Below are 20,043 nucleotides of genomic sequence, written 5' to 3'. Positions count from 1 at the left end.
AAGCCGCCCTGCACACACCTGTCTTTGTCCGGAGTCAGCGTTTTAATCCCGACAACCTTAAACGAACAATAGCAAAGGAGGAGAAAAAATATCTGAGTCACAGTTTTCTCGTTATGAGGAGATAGTTCCTCATATTTACTGATTGATGGATTGTTGCGAGATGTTTGCATCACAGCGGGATGAGTCTGAAGGTTCTCCGAGGTTTCACAATGATGTCGCTCCACAATCAAACAAGGGGTCACGTGAGGTGTCCAGACACACCTGCCTTTGTGTGGAGTCAACATTTAATCCCGACAACCTTAAATGAACAATAGCTGCTATTTATACGTGATTTTACAGAAGCATGGAACTGCTAGAAGGAGGAGAAAACCAATCTCCACAGTTTTCTCGTTATGAGGAGATAGTTCCTCATATTTATTGACTGTGAGATGTTTACATCACGTAGGCATGAGTCTGAAGGTTCTTCGAGGTGAACTTTGTCGCTCCTCAGTTTGTCAGATCATACCGAGCGTCTCCTCAATAAATGTGATCTTCTTCCAGTGTTAAGAAAGAACACAATCAATCGATCAAATAAGATCACTAGTGTTGGACATGTGTCCACGTTGGTGAGGCCATCTGGTCGTTTGGGAATATGCCAGAAGGAGGAGAAAAATATCTGAGTCATAGTTTTCTCGTTATCAGGAGATAGTTCCTCATATTTATTGATCGACTGTTGCGAGATGTTTGCATCACATAGGGATGAGTCTGAATAAATGAAAGTTATGTGATTTAGAAGAAGTGACTGTGATCTTCTTCCAGTGTTAACAAAGACCACAATCAAACAAGACCATGTGTCCACTTTGGTACCATATGCATTATTTTAAACTAGTACAGTACCTCTCCTGTTTCTTTTTTTTGATTTTAAGCAATTATTGTCACATTTCTACCAGTTTCTCTTGCATTTCTAGTCCAAACCACGTCAAATTCAGCACTGCACATTCTGGTCATCTGAGTAATCCACCTGTGTTTATAGATACATGTCAAACATGCAACATTAAGGAGGATTAACCGGCAGAAAGTGAATAAGCTTCCTGTGATATTTAGTCAAAGGCGAGGCCTACACAAACAAACAAGACAACTGCAGTTACGCAACACATTAGAATGTTTGAAATGTCACACGCTGCGATCGAGATGACATCAGCCTCGTGAACACATGAATGTTTTCATGACGAGTTATACTCAACGTCAACAAAGTTTCTTTCCCATAATTCCATTATTTCACAAGTGCTTTTTAAAAACGTTTTATTACATAATTTCCGTCACTGTAAGTGACATGAAGTTGTAAACATCAAAGCAGCAAATAATACATAATACATACATAATGAACACATGAACAAACCCCAGCTACAGAGTAAAATGTCTGACCTTTAGTAAGCATATTTAGATTTTAGCTCATGAGATCTACACCTGCTTCCATCTGTTATATCTTAAAGACACATTTCTTGCCGTTAGACAACTTTTACTGGCTGAAAACTCAACGTTTGTAAACTGCACTCTCCCAGCACCAAAGCCCATAGAGAAAATCATCAAATTTAAATCCCATCACACAGGAGCTGTGGATCCACTGCTGCATCATTCACTTGGTTCACACATGTTATTTTATTAGTCCAGTGTTTGAAATCCTTCATTTAGTTTGACACAAGTGACGCAAACTCATCAAATAAGGCAGCAAGAGACCAGCAGCTCCCGTGTCCCTGTGAGCGTAAAACGCTCATTTTCTCTATGAGGTTTGGTGCAGTGGTTTGTTTTGTTTTGTTTTTTACAAACGTCAGTTCCCAGCCACAAATAGGACTTTTAATGGTCTTTTGTTGAGTGGCTGACACCTGTCCTTCTGTCCTTCTGTCCCTCTTTCCCTGTCCATCTGTCCCTGCTGGCAGTCATGTGTCTTGGTCCCATTATTTCATACAACTGTCCCTTTATACGTCTATAGAGGCAAATAATAAACCTTTATCTTCTGTTTGCTGACATTCAGTTTCCCCTTTGCTGTCTTTTACTGTTAAAAAAAGATATATATATACATACAGTATATACACATATATACATATATACACATACATATATGTATATGTATATATACAGATATATATATACACATACATATATATATGTAAGATTAGTCCGACTCTGTCCCAGGAATCAGGGACGGGATCCTCTCGATGGACTCAGTGGAGGAACAGTGGGACTGAGTGGACAGAGGCTCAGACACTTGAGGCGGCTCCATCCCAGAATGCATCAGCGGTAAACAGATGTCGTCCATGTTTGGCAGAACAAACACTTTCTGGAGAGGGAAAAACAGGATGAGACTTACTTATTTACTGACTGTCTGTCTGTCTGTCTGTCATAAATAATTTAGAAATGGAACAACATACGATTTCGCCTTGTCTTGAATTGCCACAAGGGGGCGCCTGCACCTGAACGTCATGGGTTAATGATCGTATACTATATATGACTCTTATTATCCACCTCCATGTCTGTTTATATTCTGAAGTCACATTAAATACTCGAGTTTCTGTGAGATCCCAAATCTACGGTGTCCTGGAAGTGCAAACCCTGATAATATTTAACATACTATATTTGACATAAAAACCACAGAAATGAGGCTTGTGGAATGATATTAAAAGGTTTATTTTATCTTATAGAATTAACTCATACAGTGAATGTTATGGTCAAAGTTTGGTATACAGTAAGAAGTAGTAAAAAGACAAAGTCAGTGGCTCTTATTTTGAAAGGCAGGTTGAAAGGAAGTGGTGTTACATAAGATTCCGGTCATCTGGTCACTGGTTATTTTGTTTATAGCGGAACAGCATCAGTGAAATTTGTGTCGGAATTGTGGCTTTTGTTCATTTGTTTAAAAGTATTTCACGTTCTGTAATAATGGGTTTGCTCTTCCAGGCCACCGTACAAATCTCCTCCCACAAGTGTGTGGTCCTGCATATTGCTTGGATCTCAGCATTAAAACATTAAAAAGTGGTCTCCCAATACTTAAGCAGTAATCACAGACATTTCTGAGTAAACATTGATGATTGAACCTGAAACTCGTCCTGCAGTTTCCTCTCGATCCACTCCGTCACGTGACAGAAAGTCACTTCTCTTTCTCCCAGTTTAGGTCGGACGTGCAGTTCCAGTTTGGGCGGAACACAGAAGCTGTACCTGCACAAGAAAACACACTGTTACTGCAGTTTCTGTGTATTTTCTTTCTCTGTTTTGTTCTTTTTTTCCCCCACAAATAGTCGTTGGCATTTGGATCGTACCATATCCTGTCAGTGGGGGGAGGCGGGACGTTGACGACCAGCGTCCCCGACAGCTCCTGGACCTCCACGGTGAGGAGCAGAGGCGTGTTGGACACATCCTCAAACTTCTTCCTGATGAACTCGTTCTCCGTCGCCTTCTGGAAATACTTGGATTTGGCAATCTTGTCCACAAATCTCAAAATCTTCCGCCCGGTCCTGCCTCCCCCCGTCCTGATAGAGCAGATCGGATTAGATTAGATGAGATTAAAGAGACGAGAGGGTGTTTGGATCATCTTGTGTCTGTGAGGAGATTTTTATCAAATCAACATTTGAGGAGCAGAAAAAAAAGAGGCTGGAAATGTAAATGAAAGCCATCTGGAATGAGACGTCGGCCAAGTTTTCACATCACAGACGTGTTTGTGTAATAATTCTGAGATTTTTTCTTTGAAATCACACAAAATATAGCTGTTAAACACTGTCAATGATCCTGTTTTTGTCACAGAGCTGGAGTGAACTTGTATTTTTAAAGGTGAAACACAAATAAAAATATCATATGTCATGATATTTTATTTAAGAACGTCACAATTTTAACACAAATTCCTTATTTTTTAATAGTTTAACAAACTCAAAGGTCACATAAGCATAAACAAATGTGCAGAAAGCAAATGCTTAAGAATAAAAATGACAATAAACGTCCAAAAACAGGTGAGAACACAAATAAAAACAAAGAGACTGTGACGAGGACTTTTATAGTGAAGTGAGACAAGGAGACACAGGTGAGACTGACGCAGCACAGGTGAAGGTGATCAACTAACGAGACAGGAGAAAGACACACACAGGAAGTAAGGATACAAAATAAAACAGGAAGTAAAGGCAACAGTGCATAAACTACAAAATAAAAATAAACTTGAAAAAATCACTTGAATTTAATCCAGGTGTAGTTTTGAAGACGATACTTTTTAATGATTTGATTAATTAAACTAATGATGAATAATTAGCAGTAATTAATTATGTTACATAATGTTCTTCCACCCTTTAATGTTATTAATGATTATCATGTAATTATTACTAATTATATTATTGTATATTATATTAGTATATTAATTTTCTACAAAGCACTCATTAAAGCAGACGAGTTCATCACTAATGATGATGGACTCTAATGCGTGACCATGTCATTTAAGCACTTAATAATGATTGATAATAATAATTGAGAGTAAATATGTTATATAGTCAGGGTTGTTTTTTGTTTTTTGTTTGTTTACCCTTCAGTTCCTGCTGTGGATCCTTTGTCTGTGAGCGGACACTGAGGCTCAGAGAGAAGAAACTCTTCTTCATCAGAGGATCCAGCGCTGGACGATTCCTCGTCACTGTCGGCCAACACGCTGAGGACGGACCTGCAGCTGCACACGCACGCACACACACACACACACACACACTTAAGTTAAATGTAGGTTAAAGGTTAGGATTAGACACTTAGTTGTGATAGTTAAGGTTAGAGTAAGGGGCTAGGGAATGCATTATGTCTATAAAAACATGTTTGTTTGTGTGTGTGTGTGTGTGTGTGTGTGTGTGTCTCACTGACCGCGTGTTACGTGTCTCGCTGCCAAGCTCCGCCTCCTGACTGCCGTCTTTCCCCAGCTTGGACAAGTTAAACTTGGTCTGCAGGGTCATCTGCAGGACGCCTGTGTAGACCAGCTGCAGCTCCACCCACACACCTGCAGGGGGCAGCACAAGTCACTGTCAATCCACCGCCCCCAAATAACACATACTAACTCGCTGCCTAATCTGGACACCGACTGCTGTGGAGGGCAGATTAACTGGGAGGATTATGGAGGCGGGGAATTGAATTAGTAATAAATGGTGACAGATTATATAAATCTGACACATGTGGACTGAACAGGGCAAACCTGAAATGAAGGTAATCTAGTAGCCACAGCAAAGATTCCACAGCAAAGATTCCACAGCATCATCCCTGAAGCTAGTACACTGTTTTCATTCTTAAAATAATGAAGTCTGAGTCTAATCATTGTTTCCCTGTAGCCCCTTACCCTTAACCGGCCTTTAATTAACTCTTTATCTAAACCTAATCTAAGCCTAAAACCAGGTCTTAAAGACACTCATACAAGAACACACACATAAACATGTAATTCATTCCCTACTCCCTTACCCTAACCTTAACCGTCACAACAAAGTGCCTTAACCATAATATATCCCTTAACTTATACCTAATTCTAACCCTACAACCAAGTTTTAACCCTTTTTTACATTATTTGGTCCTCACAAAGATATAAATACACAAGTACACACACACACACACTCACACGTACCAGCCAATATGGTCTAAATGTCAAAAGTCAAAGATTGTGGTGTAATGGCCGCTCTGCTCTGAGAGATTACAACAGGATAACAACGTCTGATCTGATGCTCTGCATAACTCTGCTCTTATATCACATGACCACAGTCCATACGTGTGTGTGTGTGTGGTAATTCCACGACAATAAGGTCCAGTTCACGCTGGACATGTGGTGTGACTGACAATAACAGGAAAGTCACATGATTTGTAGATTACCTCCAATTTCTCCACATCAAGCAGCTTAAATATATAACATTTATGTTTTTCATGTAACTGTTTTATTGCTTATAGAAGTAGTCGATATCATTATCAACAGATCTTTTCTGTGCATCAAAACACAAGGATCAAACCGTGCTCACCTCTGTGGTTAAACGCTGGTTTGGAGGCAGCAGTGATGTGAGGCATCGAGCTGCCCATGTCCAACTCTGTCAGAGTCAACTCGTTCATGAAGTAAGGCAACTGCAAGAAAACAAGACCCACAGAATTCATCATTCACCTGTCATCTGTCTTCATCATTCATCTGTCCTTATCATTCACCTGTCCTCATCATTCACCTGTCATCTGTCTTCATCATTCATCTGTCCTCATCATTCACCTGTCCTCATCATTCACCTGTCATCTGTCGTCATCATTCATCTGTCCTCATCATTCACCTGTCATCTGTCTTCATCATTCATCTGTCCTCATCATTCACCTGTCATCTGTCTTCATCATTCATCTGTCTTCATCATTCATCTGTCCTCATCATTCACCTGTCCTCATCATTCATCTGTCCTCATCATTCACCTGTCATCTGTCCTCATCATTCACCTGTCCTCATCATTCATCTGTCCTCATCATTCACCTGTCATCTGTCCTCATCATTCACCTGTCCTCATCATAAATCTGTCACCTGTCCTCATCATTCACCAGTCCTCATCATTCATTCACCTGTCTTCATCATTCATTCACCTGTCTTCATCATTCATTCATCTGTCTTCATCATTCATTCACCTGTCCTCTTCATTCACCTGTCACCTGCCCTCATCATTCATTCACCTGTCCTCATCATTCATTCATCTGTCCTCATCATTCATTCACCTGTCTTCATCATTCATTCACATGTCCTCATCATTCATTCACCTGTCTTCCTCATTCATTCACCTGTCCTCGTCATTAATTCACCTGTCCTCATCATTCATTCATCTGTCCTCATCATTCATTCACCTGTTCTCATCATTCATTCACCTGTCATCTGTCTTCCTCATTCATTCACCTGTCCTCATCATTCACCTGTCACCTGTCTTCCTCATTCATTCACCTGTCCTCATCATTCACCTGTCATCTGTCTTCCTCATTCATTCACCTGTCCTCATCATTCACCTGTCATCTGTCTTCCTCATTCATTGACCTGTCCTCATCATTCACCTGTCATCTGTCTTCCTCATTCATTCACCTGTCCTCATCATTCACCTGTCATCTGTCTTCCTCATTCATTCACCTGTCCTCATCATTCACCTGTCATCTGTCTTCCTCATTCATTCACCTGTCCTCATCATTCACCTGTCATCTGTCTTCCTCATTCATTCACCTGTCCTCATCATTCACCTGTCATCTGTCTTCCTCATTCATTCACCTGTCCTCATCATTCACCTGTCATCTGTCTTCCTCATTCATTCACCTGTCCTCATCATTCACCTGTCATCTGTCTTCCTCATCCATTCACCTCTCTTCATAAATGTGTCATTAACGTGCGCTCACTCTGATTTTGCTCAGCTTCTTCTGGATCTTCTGTGAAACGGCATCGGCCCAGTGTTTCTCCCGCAGGAAGTCCCAGAAGATTCGACCAATGAGGGCGTCAGCCCACGCGGTCTGGCTCCTCCCATGATGCTCTGCTACATGACATGTGCACTGAGGAGAAACGTAGTAGCTTCTGTAACATTCCCCCTCTGGAATGTTTTCCTTAATTTCATCTCTACAAGCGTGACTTACCTTGGCTCTGAGGGTGGGACTCGTCCCTGTGCTGCTGTCTCCTCCAGGACTGGACAGTGGGGACATGTCCTCTGTGGCCAGGAGACGAGACATGTAGCTGGGGTAGTCGAGTGGTGCCGGGAGGTTCCTGGTGCTGCTAGAGGTCTGAGTGCAGTGAGGAGCAGGGACGGAGGGGGCTGGAGGAGGCGTGCAGGGGCCATCGTCGTCACTGCTGTCCACTCTGCTGGAGCTCCTGTTGTTTAGGATGTGACCTGTCTGTGCTGGTGCTGGATCTCCTGCAGAAGCAACAAAACACTCACCTGGTTGGTCTGGAAAACATTCAGTGCCTTTTATTTTCAACAAAGCCAGAAAAAGCTACATTTCCAAGTTGAAAGGAGAAGAAAATATGGACTTTGCTCTCACTGAAAACATGAAAATCAGATTTAAGCCACAAAACATTAACCTGACAAAAGCTAAATCTAAATCTAAATCTTTATCTTGTTCTTTGATAGCTTTTTTTTCCACCAGGAAACTGAAGTTTGTGTCACTTTGTAAATCGCTCACTCTCCCGCACCAAACTCCATAGAGAAAACCAGCGATTTTTACATCACCGCACACAGGAGTTGTCAATTCACTGCTGCTTCTGTCAGTAAAATCAAATGAGTTATTTTGTTGAATTCTGTTTGAAATTCTTTGCTCAGTTTTACCTCAGTGACCCAAACTGACCACACGAGGCAGCAGTGGACCAACAGCTCCTGTGTCCATGTGAGCTAAAAACGCTGATTTTCTCTATGGACTTTGGTGTGGGAGAGTGAGCGATTTACAAACTTCAGTTTACAGTTGGAAAACACACTTTTCTGATACCATAGACCCGAGTGTGGCATAGATATTATGAGGTGATACTTTTACTTAAAGGTCCCGTGTGTAAGAATTAGTGACACCTAATGGTGAGACTGTAGATTGCAACAAAATGGAGGAAGTAAAAACACAACAACACAAGATGGTAGCTTCTGTAAAGAAAGGCCCTTGCTTAAAATACATATAAATTGTATTTTAATACTATAAGGGTTAGCCTAACCCTAACCCTAACCAAACGTTTTTATCCCACTGTAATAACACACTAACAAAAACATACTTATTTACTTGATTTATTCACTTTCTACCAATAAAACCCTTCTAAATGTTATAAACTGGCCCTTTAAGTGGCTGAAATTAGTTAATCTTGGTGCCACACTTCAACAAAAAAAAACCTGAACTATCACTTTAAGTAGAAGTGTCAATCCATACACTACCAGATTAAAAAAAAGGACAGATTAAGATTTGATTCCACGTCACCAGACTATTGTGGGATTTGTGTGTTTCCTCTAAGGGAATCGGCTTTGAAATGCAAAGAATGAGAGCTTGTAATCCATAATCCACACACACACACACACACACACACGTATAGATGCCTTATAGAGAAGCCTTCTCATCTCTAATGCATTATCAACATTTGTCCTACCCGATCTGGACACACATCTGTCACGTCTCTGTCCCTCCGCCTCCTTTTCCCTCTCAGTGTCCACGGACGCAAACAGGAAGTGACGGAACCACTCTTCTTTCTCACGTCCCGTGCGGCTGAAGAGGTAGAGAGAGGTCGGGAGGTCATGGACGTGTTTCCGGGAGCTTTGTTTTGGACTTGTAGATTCATCTGGTTCGTCTCCCTCGTCCTCCTGCACTGCCACGGACAGTTGGATGCAGATGGGATATTTTGGGTTCCACAGCCTCTTATTTGCCAACACAGATGGAAGCAGAAAGACCTGTGAGGAAAGAGTCGCCAAACACAACTGTTAAACTGACAGATATCTCACTTAAAAATGGGTAATAAACATTTCATAATTTGATTACTGTTTATTTATTTCCAGTTTACTATTCTCTATATATATATCTTTCTTGTGGTTTTCCAAAGCAGTTTTCAAAAAACAAAAAAACAAAAAAAATAAAAAATCATTACAAGAATATTGCAGTGTCTGGTGTAAACATGGGACTAAAAAAGCTTTTATTGTATACATAAAAAATGTATACATTTTAATAAACATTTTAAAAAAACCTATGCTAGCAAAAATATTAAAAAAAATTTAAGTTACAAAACTATGTCACTAACACAAAATGTACTAAATATCTTACAACGTTTTCTTTACTTATGCTAACAAAAAAGTTACCAAATGTTGAAAAACATGTTACAACCTTTAAAAAATATCATGTATGTTGCAAAAAAAATAAAAAATGGGGCAGTGTTACAAAAATCTTTTAAAAAAATCCAAAAATGTTGTAAAAATACTTGTGCTACCAAAATATTTGCTATACAGTACTATACAATATACAATACATATATAATAATATATAACATACAAAACGATGTCAAAAGTTTCTTTACTTACGCTACCAAAAAAGTTACATTACGTTACAAACTGTAAAAAATATGATGTAGAAACAAAATAATTGTCACCATTATCTTGATAACAGTAATTCAAGTTTTTTTATCGGAATATGCAAAATTTTTGCATATCGCTCCATTCTAATTCTAATGTACTTTCATTGACTGTAAATGAAACAATAAAACAGAGTCGTCATACTTTACTGTTTGCGAGCTGAAAGCAGCGTGACTTGACAAAGACGGCCTCGGGGACTCTCTCGTCGTAAGTGGCCCTGCGGCTGACGTTGGTCCTCGGGGAGTCCAGTCGGAGACGGGAACCCTCCAACGTTGCAAACACAGAGTGAGTCTGAGCTGAATGGAAGGTCTCAGGGTCGTAATCATGTATCTCGTTCATCCAGCCCTGAAAAAGACAGACGGTAAGTGCTGATTTAAATCAACACCACACACAGTTTCAAGTGAGTAATAAAAAACACAGAGCTGAAAACAGGTGATGTTTCAGTGCTCGAGAGCTCAAAGCTCTAAATTACAGATGGTAAGGATTTGGAATGTGTCACAATTATAAAACAGTTTGTAGAGAAGGGAGAGGTTACAATGTTAACAAGCATGTAATCCCACATAATCCTGTGTTTACAGAGGTTAATTGTCCGCTAACTCAGTTTCAGTTTCAGTTTATCGAGTAATTGTGAGTTTAAAAAGAAACTGAGCCTCTTCTTTCTGATTAAATACTCAATAATCTAACCCAAATGGGAGCCAGGGCAGTAGTTCACTGCCATCGGGTGCAGAAGGAAAAGCCTTTATATCTTGACAATATGTCTGACACATGTTCTTGCTGTTAAACAGCCTTCTTTCTAATTGTAAAGTGAAGTTTGTTTGGTTTTGTCAAGTTTTCACTCTCCTGCACAAACTCCATGTACAAATCAGTGATTTTTACATCACAGCACACAGGAGTTGTTGATTCAGTGCATTCTTTAATGAGTTCAAATGTGTAATTTTGTGACTCCAGCATTTGAAATCCTTCTTTCAGATTTACCACACGAGGCAGCAGTAGACCAGCAGCTCCAGTGTCCTCACAAGCAAAAAAACATTGATTTTCTCTATAGGATGAGACTAAAATGAGATTATTTGCTTTTCTAATTAACATGGTCTATGCTAATGTCTTAACTAAGCTAATCTATTGACATTGTGTATCTAAGCTAAAGCCTTGTAACTACATAACAAGATCCAAGTTTGTTAATTATAATTGTTAATTATTGCATTTTAAACATGGGATAAACTTATGTTTACCCCCTCTTTGCTAAGCTAAGCTAACTGTAACCACAGAGTAGAGTAGAAACATACAAAGACCCTTTTCACGGCAGCCATTTTGAGAGGGAATAAAGTTTTAATGAAGACGGTCCGTGTGCCAGCTGAAAGCTTGTTACACAACTTCCATGATAGCGACTGCAGATGTGCTTGTTTGTAATATGGCAGGTCACAGACTGAAGCCAAGCTGCTTATGATGAAACAAGGGAATTAGTTTGAACCGATGACAGAAACCTCCCTATTTCATTCCCAAAAACAACTCTCCATCCACCGGCTGCTCTGTACCCTGACAATTTACAGCTCTCCCCAGCTTTTATCTTCCACTAATTGCCTCTGGAGCTGACAGTGTCTGGGTTTTAGCCGTCCTCTGCAGTTGCCCTGTGTCAAACTCAGCCAGGAGAAGAACAGTAATTACCTCGACATCTCCAGCACTTTTTATATTATTATCAAAGGCTTTAATTGCATTCTTGTCCCCTCGTGTACTTTCATGGAACGTGTCGAGGAGCAGATTCTTGTTAATTGGCGTGGAAGGTGTAAGTAATTTATTTTGATGGACTATTGCGCTGCATGTCAAAGCCTGCAAGTGTTATTACAAAACAGTCAGAAATATGATCAATTTGAATTTGTTGTAAAACCTTTCTTTTTTTTCAGATAGAGTTATCTTATACTCCCTCAATAATAACCTTGTCTTGAAGTCTCTTGAGGCTGCCTGGCAGGTTTCCTACAGATTTGTTACCCAAAAAGCGACTCCTTGCAGAGACAATGATTGTCTTTATGATGGAGTGAGACTGAAATAACTGAATGTAAGGTGAAAACGAGGTGACAAATTCTTCCTTTAAAAGGTGCCATTTGCAACATTCTGCATTACAATATGGTAGAAAACAAATATTAAATCATTTGTTAATACAAGGACTATTATCTTGTCTGTGTGTTGGTGTCAGGGCACCATTTTTGGTGGTCGTAGTTTTTGATCACCACAGAAAATGCAAGATGCATGTGCTGCATTCAAGCTGCAGAAGTTATTTGTCTAAAAACACTTTGGCCAAGGAAAGAGATAAAACCAGGGTAAATGTTGGTTCCACAATGGAGAACAGTACGAGCCATGAAAGGTCTTCATCATGACTCAAAGCTGGCCTTTCTCCTTCTCTTTTCTGACTAGCTAAAGTAGACATGATAGCTTGAAAGTGTTTTGCTTGATAATTGTCAACCATTTTGCCCCCTGATATTTGCCCCTCAAGCTCAAATCCAGATATTGTTTTATAGCTTTGTGCAAGGCCATATTTGAATAAAGGGTTTTGAGACATATTTTAAGGTTTTTATGATTCCTGCTCCATGCAAGTGTCTGAAGAAGGGAAGGTTTGCTTTTTTGAGGTATGGTACTATTTACCTTGAGGATCTCAGGCTCGGTTTGAACAGCACCACTTGTCGGAATCACCTCCCCAAGCAAGGTCTGGGCCCGTGTGTCGGTAGGAGCCTGACAACGAGACCTGGAGGAACCTATCCTGACGAGGAACAGTCCGAGCAAGAAGCCCAGTGCTAATCCCAGCGCCAGACCAGAGAGATACGGACTGAGAGGAAGGATAAAATATCCATAAGACAACACTCCCACACAGAATAAACTCATGCATGGCAGAGGACGTGGTTGCTGAGTAGGAGGTGAGATCTGTTCAAATGGTGCTACCGGCACCTGGGAGCCAGCAGCTGGTCTCCTCGCCTGTCTGTGTGTCTCTGTGGCAAATACTTGCATTACATCACCTTCTGTGCATATTTCCAGCTCTTCATCCATGTGATGTGGTCTCTGGTGATAAACCGGACACGAGCTGTGGTGAACTCTCCCGTGACCTTTAAGAAAAGGCCAGTCAAACACGGGCAACACTTCAGAGTCTGTTTTTCTAACGTTCCTCACAGGCGACTCTGAAAGATTCGTATCTGTGCTGCTCTCCCGACCCAAACCTCTGGAGCCGACTTGGTGACAAGACTGCGTCTTGGACTGGTGTTTGGGGCTGCCTATGCTCTCCTCTCTCATGATCTTACTGAACATGTTGCTCAGAGGTTCGTGCATGGCCTCCGAGAGCTTCCTCTTGGTGTCCTCCAGTTCCAGTTTGAAGAAGCCTCCCCTCAGAGCCTCTCCACTTGGGGAGAGGGAGCTAGGAGAAGGGGGCGCAGTGCGAGAGTCCCCGTTGCTGCGAGATTTCGGTTGAGTCAGCTGCTTCCATAGGTGTAGGTTGAGGCGGGAGTCTGACTTTGACTGCGATACCTCAGGTTCTGAGTGGGTAATCTCTGTAGAAATCGACTTCACGAGGTTGAGAAAGGGCTTGGGTCTAAGTTTGGAGCCTTCTTTGAGCTCCAATTCCGTGGAGAGAGACTTGACCAGGCTTGACAGAGGTCGGGTGGTAGGTGAGGACGGGCCCGGAGAGAGGAAACTGGGTCTAGTGGCAGAGCAGTTCCCCAAAGAGTCTGGCGAGGATGGAGACAAAGGGACATGGAAAGACTGCGACTGCAACCGTCCGTCATCTTCCACAGAAAGATGCCTCTCTTTAGAGAGAGATATAGAAGGGTAGTCCTCATCATGGTCCAGGGAGAAGATAAGCTCACTGTCATCTAAGCTGTCCCATTCTCCCTCTGTCCCAGTCAGCTGGATCACAATCCCTCGAGGTAGATGCCTTCTGGTCGCCAAATAGGAGCCACCATCTGCGGAGAGTTTGTGTGGTTCATCCTTGCCTTCTTTATCCTCACTTCCTTTCTCCCCATTTTTTCCATTATGTGCCATTTTTCCACTTTACATCGCACAGCCGTGGCACCTACAAGTCACTGAAAGAGAATAAATAAAGATAAACATGGTCAAGCTACCAGAGTAGGACATTATCTGGAGCAAAATGCCCCTTTATATCTGAAATAAACCTTGATATTTGCATGTTGGGGCTTCTATAAAATCTTCAAATATTGGTCTGTCGTGTAACATTGCTTGGTAAATAATATTTATTTATTTTATTTTAAAAATAGGGACAGAACACATTTTAATGAACATTCTCTGTAACGTAATTATTTAGTCTTGAGAAATCGCACTTTTGGTTTTAAAATCCAATCTGATCCTTATTTGTACCATTCAATCTGTTATAGTGCAGTTGGCATCAAATTCCACTTTAAGTGGCTTCAAAAAGGTCATAAAAAAGTGATTAAGTAGAAATTAGAAAGCTGGCAGTACCTTGATACGAGGTTCTCTGTTTGTTTCCTTGGAAAGTTATGAACAAATCCTGTCAGCAACATTATGATACAGTATTCCACTGAACAATTAAAAGGAGTCAGAGAATAAGCTATGAAGAGAGAGACTGAGACAGAGAGAGATAGAAGGACATTTGGTTCTGCTTCATTTCCACAGCAACTGCTTACCAGCGTCTGCTGCGTGTTATTGTACGATTGTTGAGCAGTTGAGCTGTGACGAGTTAAACAATGTTAATCTGGAGGCCAGTGACTGTGAACCGGAGCCAAGTAAGCGCCTCTCCCTTAGCTGTCGCTCTACATACTACACAGACTTTAGAGGCAACACCACAATAGACAGAATAGATTTTCTCCCCCAAATGTTGCACAAACAAGGGCAGCTTCGGCTTGGACCTGATGTTGTTCGGGGTTTGATTGAGCGTCCTTGTCCCACTGATTCATGAGTGCATGAGGGAGCATTTGTGTCATTAATATATCGTAATAAGTCGTAGAGCGACCAAGAAAACACGACATATGTTGTGTGTGTGTGTGTGTGTGTCAGTAATCACAAGTTGCCACGTTATAAATTATGTTGTCAACACCAACGCACTCATCAACAGATCAGTGGAGACTCAGTGGAGAGAAACTGTGTTTTTAACCAGACGTAAAAACACTTCCACTCCTCAATGGTCACATTTACATAACTGCATTACAGCGCTGCACGATGTCAACCCATTCCACAGCAGCTGGTGGTTTTTCTGACTAATCTGCTCTCACCCAAAATGGAGGGTGAGGGAGATCAACGTCACAGAGACAGTCAGGCAGCATCAGACCTTCATCATCAACAGCATCAGACCTTCAGCATCAACAGCATCAGACCTTCAGCATCAACAGCATCAGACCTTCAGCATCAACAGCATCAGACCTTCAGCATCAACAGCATCAGACCTTCATCATCAACAGCATCAGACCTTCAGCATCAACAGCATCAGACCTTCAGCATCAACAGCATCAGACCTTCATCATCAACAGCATCAGACCTTCTTCATCAACAGCATCAGACCTTCTTCATCAACAGCATCAGACCTTCTTCATCAACAGCATCAGACCTTCATCATCAACAGCATCAGACCTTCTTCATCAACAGCATCAGACCTTCTTCATCAACAGCATCAGACTTCTTCATCAACAGCATCAGACCTTCATCATCAACAGCATCAGACCTTCATCATCAACAGCATCAGACCTTCATCATCAACAGCATCAGACCTTCAGCATCAACAGCATCAGACCTTCAGCATCAACAGCATCAGACCTTCATCATCAACAGCATCAGACCTTCTTCATCAACAGCATCAGACCTTCTTCATCAACAGCATCAGACCTTCTTCATCAACAGCATCAGACCTTCAGCATCAACAGCATCAGACCTTCAGCATCAACAGCATCAGACCTTCTTCATCAACAGCATCAGACTTCTTCATCAACAGCATCAGACCTTCATCATCAACAGCATCAGACCTTCATCATCAACAGCATCAGACTTCTTCATCATCAGCATCAGACCTTCATCATCAACAGCATCAGACTTCATCATCAACAGCATCAGACCTTCATCATCAACAGCATCAGACTTCATCATCAACAGCATCAGACCTTCATCATCAACAGCATCAGACTTCATCATCAACAGCATCAGACCTTCTTCATCAACAGCATCAGACTTCTTCATCAACAGCATCAGACCTTCATCATCAACAGCATCAGACCTTCTTCATCAACAGCATCAGACTTCTTCATCAACAGCATCAGACCTCTTCATCAACAGCATCAGACCTTCATCATCAACAGCATCAGACTTCATCATCAACAGCATCAGACCTTCTTCATCAACAGCATCAGACCTTCATCATCAACAGCATCAGACCTTCATCATCAACAGCATCAGACCTTCTTCATCAGCAGACCTTCTTCATCAACAGCATCAGACCTTCATCATCAACAGCATCAGACTTCTTCATCAACAGCATCAGACCTTCATCGTAGCTTGTTCTTTAGGGTGAGAAGAAGAACCTGAAGTTTAATAAACACACAAAAGTGTTTCTATTGTAGTAGATGAATATAACAGGTTAATGACGACACATTTTCATGTTTGTGTCTCTGTAGTTGCTTTGATCTGTTTGTGTCTCTTTGTAGTTGCTTTGATCAGGTTGTGTCTCTTTGTAGTTGTTCATTTTGCAACTCTTTGTAGTCGTTTTAAGTCTGTTTGTTTGTCTTTGTAGTTGTTTTAAGTCTAGTTGTGTCTCTTTGTAGTTGCTTTGATCTGTTTGTGTCTCTTTGTATTGCTCTGTTTGCAACTCTTTGTGGTTCTTTTAAGTGTGTTTGTAGTTCTTTTAAGTGTGTTTGTAGTTCTTTTAAGTGTGTTTGTAGTTCTTTTAAGTGTGTTTGTGGTCACTTTATGTCTCCTTGTAGTTGTGTTGTGTGAGTAAATCTTTATTAGCGTTATTATCTTGTTATTTTAAGGGTGACAGGGAACAGTCTCTACCATGTGAGAGTTTCTATTTTCAGCGTCGACCACTAATTTCACGTTTGTAAAACAGCAACACGTGATGCTCAGAGATAAACTCCTGTGAGAATGAGTGCGGCGACAGAGCGGTCAGTGTTCCATGAGGCTGCGTGTCAAACACGACGTGATCACATGACGACTGTGACATGAAACATAACATCTGCTCAGAGTGTCTGATTACTTCTTTACTTTTTCCCTGGCATTGAAACTAACAGCCTGTCTGTGACTGGTTTGTGAGTATGTGTGTGTTTGTGCGTCACCCTCTGATCAGACACCAACAGTAACAATCTCAGATTAACATTAATGCAGGGATTTTACTGTGAAATCTGACAAATCACACGGCCGGATTATGGGCTAAACCAACATTTGGTGGAATTTGTTTCCAAACCGGCTCGTCTCTGTGACCCAGGGTTGATACTGTCAACCGTCTCACTCTCCATTTTTAGAGCCTAGCCCACTCTAGCTGGATCACTAGTGCAAGTACCTACAAAAACAATGAGCACATGATGCATTTTATTATATCTAATTAGTGGTATAATGAAAATGATCCCTATCCCCACAGTTTATTAGCAAAAACAAACAGCTTGAGAGCAAAATCTGTCAAAAAATGGCGTCTATAATCTATATATGGGCAGATTTAAGCAGATATACGGAATCCTGGCTCCCTTTTTAGCTATGTGTGAGCCATTAGTGTTAACACCAAATGTTAAGGAAAATTCAGTGTAGCAAGCAAAATAACTGTTCTTACTCACACACAAAACCCCCTTTTCTTCGGGTTGAATAACTTCATCTTTCTTTTATCTACAGACAGTAAAGTTCGTCCCTCCTGGAGTCAGAACTTACAAATATAAATGTTCCTTTTGTTCCGTGTGCAATCAACTCTAAATTGTTTTATTGTTTTGTTTTGAGTTGCCAACTGCAAAACAATTTCCCCCCTAGCTCCTTTTTTAATTAGGAATTTTAGAATCAACATGTGTAAACCAACCCCCTTGAGGAGATTTTGAACCAAATAAAAAAAAAGAAATTCTCTACAGGAAATGTTTGTGCTATTATATAAATCAGTCCCTTCTTTGAATGTAGTTAAATGTGAGTGGACTGTAAGATGAAGCGTTCCATATTATATTTATGCCGCTCTCTCATTATAATAATTGCTGTAAAACATATGAATGATTTCAAGCTCAATATTAAACAACAAATACAATATTTTTGGTACAGCCATTTTCAATGGAAACTTTTTCTTTTTGTCACATGTAAATTAAATTGTTCTATGTAATATAATAATGCAAATCTTGTATACATCACACTGGGCTCTGGGGAATTCAGTGATATGTTAAAAACAGACTATTAAAAAATGTAATGGCTGAATAATCAAGAAAATAATATTTAAAAAACATAATTGATTACATTTAGCAGACACTTTTATCCAAAGCAACTTACAAGTGTATTGAGTACAACCTGCCAGTGAAACCATGAAGTCTTTTGCACAGGGTGCCGGTCTTAACCACTGAGCCACTCCTCCCCCAGAGAATGGTGCCCCGTTCCTGGTTACACTGGGCCAACTCAAGATCTTGGCACACAAGTTACTTGTTGTGGTGCCATGTTTTTAAGTGTGCCTAACAAAGGCTGCTGCTGCTGATCACCTCGGTCCAAGGTGATCTAAGTGCACCACTGAGCCTTGACACACAGCTGCTTGACATTTGACACACAGCCATACAGCAAAGCCCACCAAAAATAACTGAAACTCATGAACGTTCCTCTCCACGGAAGTCTTTAGTAAAAGGCAAACAACAAATTGATAATAAAAATGATATAAAATTATGTTTTTAATTGCACACACGCATGATTACTTGGTACTTTTGACATAAAACTGCCACTTCAAGATGTTTCATGTCAGGATCTGTTTTTTTAAAAATGATTATTGTTTTGTATATTTAGATTTTTTTAACACTAGATTCTGATATGATCACGGACACTGAGGATTTACAGACAGACACAGACAACACTGAAATACTGAAATACAAGCACAATAAAACAAACATCGCTGCTTCATTTTAGGATTACATGCAGTGTAATCCTAAAATGAAGCAGCGATGACAGGATGAAATTCAAATTGACACATTGTTGGATGACTGACTGTGACGTGCAGATGAAGTGGAAGTTAAAAGAGATCGTTCTTTTTTTTAGGAGTAAAATCACAAACATCTGCAGCCAAAAAGAATCAAAACAGCGACGAGGAGATGCTGTTACTTACCAGAGAAATCAAAGGCATCACACCCACCGGTGTTCTGCTGCTCTGCTCTCCATGTGAGCGAGAGAAGACTGAGGGAGGCTCTCTCCCTCTCTCTGTCTCTCTGTCTCTCTCCCTCTCTCTGTCTCTCTCTCTCTCTCCCTCTCTCTGTCTCTCTTCCTCTCTCTGTCTCTCCCTCTCTGTGCATCCAGATGTGTCATGTGCTGCTGAGAATCACAGCTCACCAGAGTGATTATGGAAAAAGCGTGGCTGCACTACATAGTAATCCAGATTAGGAATCCTGCAGCCCCAACACATGCACACAAACCCACTCAAACACATGCGTTTGAGTGTAAATGGTGTCTAATGGCATCTCAAGAACTTCACGGGCGACAACAGAAGTTCACAACCCCTCGACTGTGACCTAGCCTCCATGCCAAAGTGAATCAGCACTATTAAAGCTACACAATGTAGGTAGAGTTTAATCTTCAAAAATAAAGTCTCCAACATAATTTTGCTGATACATGAACCCACCAAAGCCTGAGCGGATCCACATCACATTCAGGTCCCTGACACAAAAATAACCACAACATTCTACATTCAACATACATTATGTAATTATATTTGTAAAAAAAAAAGTTATAACATGGGCTGATGTAGCTGGTTTGTTGACATTTACAACAATTGTAACAGACAATACTGTTTTACAACTGTTGGTGGAATCCGAGAGCAAACCCTGCATTGACTTACTTTAACAAC

The 20,043-nt window shown here is 40.8% G+C and overlaps 1 protein-coding gene across 2 annotated transcripts; it reads right to left on the bottom strand.

Moving 5' to 3' along the window:
* Positions 1–774: 774 nt before the first annotated feature.
* Positions 775–15,338, bottom strand: tex2l (testis expressed 2, like). 2 transcript variants are annotated; one of them, XM_058620207.1, is made up of 12 exons: positions 14,499–15,338; positions 12,681–14,104; positions 10,191–10,391; positions 9,077–9,374; positions 7,597–7,871; positions 7,366–7,515; positions 5,985–6,084; positions 4,855–4,987; positions 4,535–4,672; positions 3,291–3,500; positions 3,069–3,189; positions 775–2,317 (listed from the first exon to the last, which is right to left on the bottom strand). In XM_058620207.1, the coding sequence occupies exons 2-12, from the start codon at positions 14,061–14,063 to the stop codon at positions 2,153–2,155; spliced, it is 3,174 nt and encodes a 1,057-aa protein (XP_058476190.1). In that variant the 5' UTR covers positions 14,064–14,104; positions 14,499–15,338; the 3' UTR covers positions 775–2,152. The 2 variants fall into 2 exon arrangements, with proteins under 2 accessions (XP_058476190.1, XP_058476191.1); XM_058620208.1 differs by having other exon boundaries at positions 15,269–15,326.
* Positions 15,339–20,043: the final 4,705 nt, after the last annotated feature.

This window comes from Solea solea, chromosome 21 (assembly GCF_958295425.1).
Source record: "Solea solea chromosome 21, fSolSol10.1, whole genome shotgun sequence".
Lineage (NCBI taxonomy): Eukaryota > Metazoa > Chordata > Actinopteri > Pleuronectiformes > Soleidae > Solea > Solea solea.
This window is presented reverse-complemented; position numbering and strand designations above follow the sequence as displayed.

Bases quoted from the DNA above. Each gene is read 5' to 3' on its own strand.
- tex2l (XM_058620207.1), bottom strand. From the start codon at position 14,063: ATGGCACATAATGGAAAAAATGGGGAGAAAGGAAGTGAGGATAAAGAA. The intron at 4,673-4,854 runs GTCAGTGAGACA...GTGCGTGTGCAG, and splicing joins AGCGAGACACGTAACACGCG to CTGCAGGTCCGTCCTCAGCG. The intron at 2,318-3,068 runs GTTCAATCATCA...TTCCCTCTCCAG, and splicing joins AACTGCAGGACGAGTTTCAG to AAAGTGTTTGTTCTGCCAAA.